Source organism: Diplotaxodon limnothrissa, linkage group LG23 (genome assembly GCF_057381915.1).
Source record: "Diplotaxodon limnothrissa isolate DT_005_m linkage group LG23, D_limnothrissa_male_GT1.1, whole genome shotgun sequence".
In the NCBI taxonomy this organism is placed as follows: Eukaryota; Metazoa; Chordata; class Actinopteri; order Cichliformes; family Cichlidae; genus Diplotaxodon; species Diplotaxodon limnothrissa.
In genome coordinates, this window is record NC_140617.1 from 13,825,784 (window position 1) to 13,837,904 (window position 12,121).

Below are 12,121 nucleotides of genomic sequence, written 5' to 3' on the forward strand. Positions count from 1 at the left end.
TTAGTGTTTTGGATAGTCTAAATGAGTGCTTCTTAAACTTTCCACTTTGGAATAAATAAATTAAAAAAAAGGATTCAAGGTGAATGGTAGTGTTTAATGGGGTGTTTCCGGGCTTTTTTGTCAAAGTTTGGCTGGACAAGAACAAGATGAGTTGAGATGAGAGGTAGAGCAGGTCTTTCCAAGAGATCAATATCCGTTCTCTTTCAGTTCTTTGAACAAGGTGGAGCTGCGCTCTCTTATCTGGATATCTAAACATGCTCTGCAGAGACGTTTGGACTTTGGACGTGAGCAAGTCTGAAAAACATCAGCCATGATCCAGACTTTGAACTGTTATAAAGCTGTCTGCAAACACACTAGTAAGGAAATTTATTGCGTCAAACACTGCAGGAGTTTTAACATATGCATATCAGTTAACCACAGAAATGACTTATTTTCGACCTCACTGCTCCACATGTAAAGGAATTTAATGCAACTCCTCCACGAATCAACACCTTATCAGTGGGGGAGCTGTTTAAGTGGCCGAGTGATCTCAGGAATTATATTTTTTTTTGTGGGCAATTTTTCTCAGGGACCAAATAACTTTAAATAACTAGTGGGACCCCACCGTGAAGAAAGGCCCAAGTTTTTGTCTACATGTTGATATCCGAATCCTCTTCTAGCTGAGACTAAAAGGAGGCAGGTCACATATTATACCCTGTTCACTGACGTGTCCCACATGGAGAAGGCTTACCCAGAATGCAGTTCAAGTGTTCGCCAGTGAGTTATCAGAAAACAGATCAAACATCCATGTTATCAATGCCTTAAACTGCTGCAGGTTATTGAAATCATGATATATCCCATGATGCTGATGCTCAAAGGCGGTTTTAGAGAAACAAAATCACACGGAGGAAAAAACAACAAAAACAAAAACAACAGGTTTTGATTTCAGACTGTGACGCTTGGAGTGGGTGTACAAGTAAACTGTTGGTGGCTTTCAGTGAAGCTGAAATGTGTGGAAAATGTGTGCAAAGTATGTAAAGTCAGTGGAAACGGAGTGACAGCAATGAAGATGAGTCAAACTGGAAGCTCAAACTGGGCCCAGTTCCCAGAAACAGGATTACAGAGCTGCCTGGCGGTTCTCAGTGAATTAAACCCAGAAACCCCCGCAGACAGGAACTTCGAAAGCCAGAAACTCTCTAAACTCTGCCGTACTGTGACACAAGAGTCTGCTGCTGAGGATGCAGGAGTGTTTGCTCAATGCGTCCTGTGGCCGCGTTACAGTGCGCTCTGCTGTGCCTGCAGCTGGTGAGGAAAGTAGAAAAACTGAAAGAGTGGCTTCACCGTGACACAATCTGAAAGCCACCGATGACTGAGCACATTCTGAAAATATGTCAGGTTCAAGCTTCACTGAAATACCACAATGTGACGCCACATGCCTGACATCCAGCTGATTTACTCAAAACAAATAAGGCCGCGGTGGTGATGTCTCCATTCTGGAGAACTTGTCTCTGAGTTTTAGTGAAATCGTTGAGATTTTAGTTCTTGTTTTCATTTTGTTATTTTAGTTTCTGCACCGTTTCCCTAGCTGTGCCTCCCAATCCTCCCAATCCCAAGAAATGTAACTACACGTCACCGTCAACGCAGCCCGCATTGACAAGTGCTGACAGCAGCTACACTTCTGCAGGCCGGATTAGTCCCTTCTGTGTCACTCAGTCTCTCTTATTGTGCTTGGTGTGAGCAGTTTTGTCTCTGTGTTTAGCCTGTCCTCACATCTTGTGGTTTTGACTTCCCGATCGTCGTCACCTGTGTCTTAAGGGGAAATTGTGGTTTAAGCGGTGGTACTGTGTTGGCAGCCAGTCGACCTGCAGAAAGCGTCTGTTGTCAGATGGAGGCAGTGGTCAAAAGGTGTATTACAACAGGTCCGTGGTCTGTGGGCTACTCTTGATCCATCAACCAGCTTCAGTGAAGAAAGTTCTAGAAAAAGCTGAAGTGAAACTGACGGTTAACAAAATGAAAAGCGTCCACTGCAGCGACCGTCTGTGCGTTTCATTCTGCATTTATTCTTTTGCTTTTTAAAGAACTTATTTTTACATTGCACTCAAAGTAATCCTGCTCAACAAAATAGAGCAACTTCAAGGTCCAAAAAAATTGCACTATATTTCTTCACGTCAAGATACATGCATATGCAAGTAGGGGTGAGGTGGGCCACGAGTTTGAGACTGCTGCTTTAGAGCACAGGTGTCGGACTCTAGGCCTCGAGGGCCGATGTCCTGCAGGTTTTAGATGTGTCCTTGATCCAACGCAGCTGATTTAAATCGCTAAATTACCTCCTCAACATGCCTTGGGGTCCTCCAGAAGCCTGTTAATGAACTAATCATTTGATTTAGGCGTGTTGACCCAGGGTGAGATCTAAAACCTGCAGGACACCGGCCCTAGAGGCCTGGAGTCCGACACCCCTGCTCTAGAGAGTGCACAGGTGCAGGTTTGCAGTGGTTGAAAACTCATCTCTAGACAAAAAGCTCCACAAAAAGACACAGTCTGGTTCTAAATGAAGAACTATCCCTCATCAGTCTGTGTGTAAACATCTTCGCGATCCTCTGCCTCCATCTCCCCACAACCACCCTCTGCATCAGACCTTCTCCATCAACATTCTCAAAGCAAACATCCATCTGCGAAGCTCTGCTCACTGATCGTCACCTCTCTTCTTTATATTGTTGCAGGTCTGGTGTGTGTCTGTATCTATTTTAGGCCTTTTGGCAGCTTCGAACTAATTTAAATAAACTTCAGCAATCTGTTTCCCTCAGTACTGCACTTTTCTTACCTGCTATCAATTATTTTTCCAGCCTGTGGGCCACAGATATAATTGATAGCATTTAGGTTTGGAGGGACTTGTAAGCAAGGGGATTTAGGGACTCAAAACAAATTAGATTTGACATAACTTTCCATTACGACATCCTAAAGAAGTGTGGCGTTCATGTGACTTTAGCCTAAAGCCGAAACAAAACCAAATGACGTAAAACAATGAAGCACAGAAGTCATCTCTGATGCTAAAGCTCTCCATGTTTTAGAATCTGGATCTTCTTTCCATATCTAAAGCGTTGTCCAAAATATGTTTTTTTTCCCAGCATCGTCTTTCTTTGCCAAGCATGTGCACGCACGACGAATTCGAGTCAGTTTTTTGTTTCTCTCAATGAACATAAACAGTAATGCAGCAGACATACAGCAGAGCTGGAAACACAAAGCTCAAAGTCAAATCTGCCTCATGGGCTTTCACAGAGTGTGTAGCAAACAATATCCTCTATTCTTAGTGCTTCAGCATGGACAGGAACCAATGTAGATTACTGGGCTTACTGGAAACATGGATGTAAGTTGCAACATCAACTGGCTGGCAAAGGGATAAAAGATGTCCGGTGCAGAATCGTCTGACATAAAACAATGAAGCATAGAAAAGAAAGAATGCACAGTGAGTAATGCAGACACTAGGAGATGATTCGCTGTAGTTGGTGTCTTTAGATACAGTTAGGTTTCCCCCCCACTGTGGCTGTGACTTTTGGGGAACTACAGAAAACAAGCTTTGGATGAAGAGAGAAAAAAAAAGACAAGAACGGGGTAATATATTCAAAAGATTCCATTTAATTTGTGGATATGAAATTGGGAAGCAGTTTACAACCTTATCTCAACATGCAGTGACCATAAAAAAAAAAAACAAAAACACATCATAAAGATAGTGGAAGGATACGATGAGACCAAGCTGGCGTGTGTGTTCACAGTGATTAAATCAAAACGAGTCGAGCAGTCGTGTGAAGAGCTGCGATCTCACACCGAACAATGCAGCTCAAAAACACACTGTACACAGAAGATGGACGTAGTAAATGACTTGTTCTGTGGGTGGAGAAGAACCGCTGGCAGCGAGTGACACTTGTGAGACATTTTCGTAAACCTTGTGCCAAAACTAAAGGCATCCAAATGCGTTTGCAGCCATGTGTGGAACATTTAATGCAAATATTTGATCGGTTGTGGTTTAAGGTGACACGGCTGACTTGGTGCTGTAGAAAACATGAGCGGTGATTTATAGAGGACCTTCCAGACTCCGCCTTAAATAAATGAACAATAAGGTAACAAAGACTTGCTCCATCATCACACTGTAACCACAGAGATATCATGTGGTTCAAAAGCTGAGCTCAGTTTGTGTTCAGGCCACAAAATGACCCGTTACTGTTGTGTTGAACTTTTCTTTATTAAAGATTTTTAAGCTCTGGAAAGCCGCCTGATGAGTCGCTCACTAAAGCCGAATGCTTTCTTCAGTCCGGTCTGTTCGCTTCGTGGCTTGTAACATGAGAGGTTCTCTTCTGCGATGGATAAAATTCACAGCCTCATTTTCACATTTCTGCTCCGATGTCTGTTATTTTTTTTTAGAACTTGTTCTGATGATCTTGTTTTCTTTCACTTGTTTCTGATATTTTTCTGCCACCAGAATGTGCACAAAACCACAAAAGCCTCTGTATAACGGCCGCACTGTTATATCGGCCGTTGTCTCCTTGCCAAACATCGTACAACAAAAGTGACGTCACAGCTTCGGTGTCGATTCAGACCATGACTACACTGTCAGTGAGCTGATACCAAATGTCTCAGTCTAATCCACCCCCCCGAACACGTCACATCTGGTTTCAAGACAGCAAGACCATGGGTGATGTCACAGCACCTACACCAATCTTTTATATATATATATATATATATATATATAGTCTACTGTACTTCAGTAAGAAGCAGATGCATCCCACAGATTCTGTCCGCCATGATTTATGTCCCTCTGACATCAATCCATCTTGGAACGTTGGTTCTCAGACGCTTCGATCTGATGGTGTTGGCGAGAACGCTCCACTCGATGCTTCACTAACCAACTGGTCACATCACATCCACCTTTTACACACACACACACACACATACACACACACACTCTGTGGCTCTGACAGCGGAAATAAAAAGTACAAGAGGAAGACAGCAGTGACATTGAAAGAATAAGTGTCCACGTGTAAAAATCAGGTTTATACAGATAGCTCTGCAGAGCTGATGTTCCAGCTGTGGTGTCCACATGTCTTTATACACGCTGCTGGCATAGGAAAAAAATTGGTGTGACGTCTCTGTTGAGTGCGCTCCAGTAAAGGAAACTCATCCACGGCAGAGGAAACGCTGTACCATTTGCAGAGAAATCATTTCAACAGATCTGCCTCTCGTACCGAGCCTGAGCGGAGCAGCGTGTCCGAGAAGATTATGGTTACTGAAGCTCTCTGGTCCACTTTGGTACCTAACTCATTCTGCTGTGGAGTTATTTACACCCAAAACAAATCTAAAATTTGCACAACATTACAGAATCTGTAGAAAATACTGCAGAAGCTTAAATTGTTCTTTTAAAAAGTCGCTCAATGGCACAAAAAGTCCTCATCTTTTCGTTCTTCGGGTCCTCTTTGCGTGTGGAGATCGTCGCCTTTTCTAGATGCTTTCAAAGCAAATGGAACAATATTGAACACAGAGTCGTTTTACTTTGCTATGCTGTAAAAAGGTAATTTAACTATATAAAAACTTCAAAAGAACTGTACAAAACAAAAGCATCGGGCACAAGTCTGCTCATCTTTCATGTGATAAGGCACGATTTCAAATGTGCATTCCTCGTGAAAAGTGTCCGCCAGCCTTTAGTGTCGTTGCTTTAATGGATTAGTAGAAGAAGAAGTGCCACCCACTGCTTTCACACGTAAGCACCCAACGCTGCGTGAAACTCTGTGAGACACTGGACCAGCTGCTGAAACTTGGGCCTCTCCTCGGGGTCCAAGGCCCAGCAACAAGCCATCACTGCAAACCTGCAACACAGAGAAGGATCGGGTCAAAGTTCACAGAGGAGTCATGTCTGAAAACACCTCACAGATCATTTGAAAATTGGGCCTCCCAGCTTAGACTGGCACTGCCTAAACCTAAACAAGCAGATATCCTGGGAAAGTGTAATGCGTCCATTCGCTGACCTTTCTAACTTTTAAAAAAGTGGAAAATCTTTGAATCAACAGCTATGGAAAAAAAAGAAGGAGAAATTCATGTCCAGGAACACAAATGAATACATGCTGTGACATCATGGGGGTGCTCTTGAAGCTCCGTAAGTGTAAATAAAATGAAAGTGAATAAATTGTTATTTTTATAAGAGAAAAACTGGATTTAAAGGCAGCGTTCGTCTAGTATTATACTGCAACTGCTGTATTGTCTTGAACCAGGAGCTGCCTGTGCAGTGCTGGTAGAAATGCGTGAGATATAATTACCTCTATCAGCGCACGGCCTCGATTACATAAGCTGTAGTATTGTGGTAAAGGAAGCCATCGCCTCAACATCTATTGTATTTGCAAGGAAACAGTTTTTTGATGACTTAAAAGATTTCAGGTAATCAGATCCTGAGTTTCCTTTAATCATCGAGAATTGCACATTTCTGTGGGGATTTGACACGAGTTTGTTTTCTTTAAATGCCTCTGCGCTGGGATGGCGGCGCTCCGAGGAATTAGTGTAAAAGTAATATCCAAGGAGCACCTGGAGGGAGTTTCATCTGCACTCATCAATTAATTGGAACTTGGTGGTTAAAAGCCAAACTTAAGAAGACACTTATAAACACACTGGTTATGGCAACATTTAAGACAAATGATCAAGTCCACACAGTCACCGGTGAATAATTAAATGCCATAACACAGGAACCAAAGGGAAGAGCGTTACTGTATTTCACATTTAGTCAGATCCTGATGTAGTGAAGTAATCTCTGATGCTAAAGCTCTCCATGTTTTAGAATCTGCATCTTCTTTCGATATCTAAAGCACTGTCTGATAACTGCTCGGCTCCATGTGATTTTTTAGCATTGTCTTTCTTTGCCAAGCATGTGCACGCATGACGAATTTGAGTCTGTTTTTCGTTTCTCTCAATGAACTTAAACAGTAATGCAGCAGACATACAGCAGAGCTGGAACAACAAAGCTCAACAAAGTCAAGATAAATGTGTGTTTATCAAAAATCTGCCTCATGGGCTTTCAGTCTGTGCCGCAAACAATATCCTCTATTCTTAGTACTTCAGCACGGACAGGAACCAATGTAGATTACTGGACTTAATGGAAACATGCATGTAAGTTGCAATGTCAACTGGTTGGCAAAGGGATAAAAGGTGTAAAATCTGTCAAATCCAGCCAGTCTTTTTGTTTTCTTTCATCAAAATACCCCAGATTTTGACATGCTTTAATACTGATCTTGTGTGGACTCTTTTTGATGAATGTGGAGGATGACCTTCTTCTCTCTTTTCTGTTTTCAGAGATTGTTGGGAATGGAAAGTATAACTGTTGCAGGTTTAAGTACACCCCGAAGACAGAAATACCACGAGAATTTGTCAGGCATGGCACAAACACATTTCTGCTTCTCCCAAGTCAGCTTCCAGCAAGTGTTAATTTTCACCAAACACTAAATATCCATGCACTGCCAGGGCTGCTTTGAGCTTCCTCACCACAAACCTGTTTTGGGGGATCAGATGGTAAATACTACTGCAGTGATGCCAAAAAATTAAACCAGTGGGACAACATTGCCTCTTCTTCTTGACAGCCTGATGGAATTAAACTTTGCATCAATCAAAGCTAGTAGCAGCTGAACAGTTTGATTCGACTCAGGTCCTCAAACAATATGTCAACTAGCAGCTCATTTATTGTGCCGACAGTCTCCAATAACAAGCTTCACTGCAGCTGAAAATGCACTCTTCACTGCAGACTTACAGATGTGACAAATTAAAGGAAAAGCCAGTATGAAAACAGTCTTCCAGTGGAAGATATTCACTTATTTGGTGCTCAAATAAAATAAACAGAATGGCGCTTTATTGTCAATGTACTGTGCAGAAGGGTTAGGGTCAGGAATAAACAGCAAACAGAACAGATATACAGCCAAGGGGAATATATACAAACTAGAGGAATATATACAAAACAACAGAAAGGCACACATTGCAGAGGAAAGTGTTTGGAAACAGTGCAAAAGGACTTGGTCTGCGTTTCGAGTATTCGCATCAAAGGTGATGACCTTTACTGAACTTTGCACTGATCTGCAGTGACGCTTCCCTTTAAAATGAAAAAGAGAAACACTCTTTTCCACTGTCTGTGGACAGTGATGATTTGCCACGCTTTCCAGAATATTGTTGCACCGTTACCAGTCTGTTGTGGAAAAACATTGTGGGGTTTTTTCTTTCTCTTAAAAATTATGAAACACTAACTGTAAACAACTACTGCTTTAAAGTAGGCAAACTGACCTTTTGACCTTTTAGTGTTAAGATGACAACATTCACTGAGTCATCCGGTCTCAGATTTGTGCTGAAAAGCTAGCGCATACATTTATTACTTCTAGGTTGCACTGCTCTCAGCCTACAGTAATATGGAGTTCTTGAGGCGATCAAGTGGCACTATATACATGAAACTAGAGCTGGGCGATAGAACGATAACGATATGTATCGCGATATAACTTTTTCTCGATAGAAAAATTAAACTATCGCGATAGACCTCGCCGCTCTTGTCCTCTTAAAAACAAAAAACAAAAAAACAGCCAATCCAAATTACGTAGCGCAGAGCTGAACCAATCACAGCCGCAACGTCACGTCACGTTACTTGTTAGTGCCAAGCCGCACATGTGTATTTGTTTGGGAAGCAGCCAGCCACCGTACCGCCCGGGTAATTAAGGAAAAGAGTGAGCCGACTAGAAAAATCAACCGAGCGTGACCGAAGGTTACCGAAGAGAAAACAGATGATGGTTCCAATGCCGGAGAGATTGTCGAACGGAAGAGCCATAGAAGTTCCGTAGTGTGAAGGTATTTCGGCTATTTCAAGTCTGACAAAAACAGAGTAAATTGTGCCGAAAGCAAGTCTGGAAATACAATAAACTGGTGCATGCGCTACGTCCACACATACCCGGGTATTTTTGAAAACGCAGATTTTTCTATGCGTTTGCACCTTTCGTCCACACGTAAACGGCGTTTTTGGTCACTGAAAATGAAGATTTTTGAAAACTTCGTTTTTGCATTTACGTGTGGACTAGAAAAACGGAGAAAACGCAGCGTCAAAGGTGTGCGCATTTTTTGACGTCACACTGTGCGCCACGTTATTGTTTCGGTGAAATGAATTTCTACAATACTGTTACTGTTAATTCTACTCTCTGCAGTGTTTAAATGCTTACATATACACACAGTTACTGTCCCTCCACACATACGACTCGGTTCTGCTTCTATGCCCCAGCTTTGTTTACTTTTTCCCACCGAGGCTTCTAGACTTCTGATTGGCCAACATTTCTGCACGGTTAGGAATCTAGCGCCACCTGCTGCTTTGGCATGTTCATAGCAGCGTTTTCCTTCATTTCTGCCTTTATGTGTGGACGGGATTATTTTTTAAAACGAAAACGGAAAATCTCCGTTTTCAAAAATACCCGTGTACGTGTGGACGTAGCCTCAGTCTATGACTGGAAGCGCTAATTCGTCATTCGGCTTTTGTCAGACTAAAGTAACTGTTAAAACTGTTTGAAAAGCTAAGCTATACAACAAGGAGAGATCGAGAATTTCCTTTTAGTTCTCAGTTTATTTGATATTGACAAAAGTTAGTCAGTTTTGTCTGTTCTTCTGTAAAACAAACTAAGATTTATTTTTAGAATTAATATTTTGTTTCTAAGTGGAATTGACAATTTAGTCTGTTTCGTTTGTTCTATTTTGAAACTTAAACGCTTTAGCGGCTGCCTTTTGTGTAGTTTGCAATATTTGCCTTTATTTATCTGAAAAAGTCTCATGTTCCTTAAGTACATCTACCCTGTTGAACTTATTATGGGAAATAAATATTTAAATCAAAACAAGCTGCTGATTATTTCACATTTTACTTGTGAGCAACGGCACATTTAAATCTTACAAATATAGTTATTTGGCTTATATCGTGATAGATATCGTTATCGCCTGAAATGAAAAAAAACATATCGTGATATGAAAAAATCTTATATCGCCCAGCTCTACATGAAACTTAATTGAGTTGCTTCTTGTTACACTTTCGAGGTGGGAAAAAAAGGCTAAATCATCTTGTAATGAGAAGGCCATACTGATGAACTGCTACTTACAATCATAAAAAACATCATCCTTGACTTGTTGTCATTGCAGATCAGAAAATTGTGGGATTAGAGTAATAATCCTACAGAAACCAAACCTGGCCACACTGATCTATACCTTACCCAGCGGATACCAGTGGACTTAGTGTTGCTGTGGTTCTGTATATCATTAACGTCTGTAAACTGTCGACAAATAGGACAAGAAAAGGAAGGACGACTCAAAAAACTAGCTCCAACTCTTACCAAAGTCAAATAAACAAGAGAAAATACAGAGTATGTGTGGTGGTGGTGGGGGGCAACTTACAGCTCATCTGGACAGTTGATTGGTTGTGCTATTCTGTACCCGTCTTTTAGGTAAGCCGACATCTCGAAAGGGTCAATGTCGACGTAGGGGGTCTGCCCCAGAGTCATCAGCTCCCACAGCGTCACTCCAAAAGCCCACTGTGAACACACAAATTCTCTGAATAACCCTGAGACCAGTGCTTAGCATTCATTCACAGCAGTTTACAAAAAAATACAAGCTTTTAATGTGTTTTCATCAAACAGGGCGAACATAACCAGAGGGTGGAAAAGTAGCGTTCCCACTTGTTGTACTTGTATTCAAATACACGACGTTCCAAATGAACAATGTGAGGAAATTATGTCAAGAAATGTATTTGGAATATAAATCACTGCTGCCAGTTTTTGTTGAGAGTGAAAGTGTAAGCAGTTATTATCAGGGTTCAAACTGCCTGCGAGTGTTCACTCTGACCTCTGAACAGAGAAAAGATGAATTACTCGAATCATATTTAAGATGCTTCCAGTAGGTTTTGACCTTGAAGTTGTTTGTTTAAACTCTGGAAGCCATAATATCTAAAATAAAACTGACATTGACAGACAGAATAGCCCAGAAAGCATTGAGTTTCTGCTGTGTTAGTATGCCCCGAGCCTTAATGGGGTGACACAGGACCTTTAAAAGGAAGTGCAAGGACTGTTTAGGAACTAAGAGCAAGGTGGGCTCTTCAGAGGGGGGGTTGGGACAATAAAACAAAAACGTGTTCTACGGTAAACCACCCTGTTCCCACATCAGTGAATAAGCCACTGCCAACATTCCCAGTAAAGCTTAAACATGCCAATAGGAACGCTCCCATCCTGTGTCGCTTGCTATCTGATTTGTGTACCTGCTGATGTAAGGGCACGATACATTTGTGTGCGTAACAGCAACACACTCAAGATGCTATACAGCTCCAGGTACTTGTATGGACTTGCACTGGGAGGCTGTTAATGCCAGGCCTCTGTTAAATCTAAGTGCCATGATTGCCATGGAGCGGTGTGACCATAACAGGAATGTGGAGGGGGTGGGGACACGTCTGGCTCGTGTCTCAGTGGTGTCTCTGAGGATCTGTTAGGCAGACTTCCCGACTGCCTCCGTCGCACCCGGTCTTCTATCCTGGAACAGGAAAGCGAGAAGAGCCACAGACACGCCTTTCCCTTTGACACCTTGACCAAGTGTCTAAGAATGGCTTGCACACAATCGGTGCCATTTCCCGGATCGCCTTAACCGCATCATGTCTACTGGAAACATACTCGCATTTAGAAACCTCAGAGAGACAGGAAAGGTCGCTTCTGCTATTGTTTTGTTGACAACGAATCACAGTTACAGCGTTGCCTTGTTAAGCAACAGCAAGCAAACAAAGCAAAAATGAAGCCCAAGAGGGCGCAACAAAATAATCCTAAATGGTTGACAACACAGTGGCTGTGTCCATCATTTATATACAGTCTATGGAAGTAAACTGCATATCTGGTAGTTCTTACCACATCACTTGCACTGGAAAAGTCATTGTTGAGCAGGCTTTCCAGGGCCATCCAGCGGACAGGCCGGTTCTCATTATCCCCCAGACAGTGGTAATCCATGGGAAAGAGATCTCGGGCGAGGGCATTGTCTGTAATCTTCACCTGCATGTTGTCGTCAATGCTGCCGGTGGAGGGAAAGCACGGCCTTTATTTTTGACAAATTAAATTCCAAACCAAATCACCTG

At 42.2% G+C, this 12,121-nt stretch overlaps 1 protein-coding gene across 2 annotated transcripts in view; it reads right to left on the reverse strand.

The window, feature by feature from the left end:
- Window positions 1-3,713: 3,713 nt before the first annotated feature.
- Window positions 3,714-12,121, reverse strand: part of ryk (receptor like tyrosine kinase) — a 55,327-nt gene continuing 46,919 nt past the window's right edge. For both annotated transcript variants that reach the window (XM_085347971.1, XM_085347970.1), the window contains exons 14-16: window positions 11,898-12,057; window positions 10,408-10,544; window positions 3,714-5,834 (exon numbers count right to left, since the gene is read on the reverse strand). In XM_085347971.1, coding sequence (XP_085204097.1) covers window positions 5,723-5,834; window positions 10,408-10,544; window positions 11,898-12,057 — 409 coding nt within the window. In that variant the 3' untranslated portion in view covers window positions 3,714-5,722. The remainder of the gene's footprint in view (window positions 5,835-10,407; window positions 10,545-11,897; window positions 12,058-12,121) is intronic.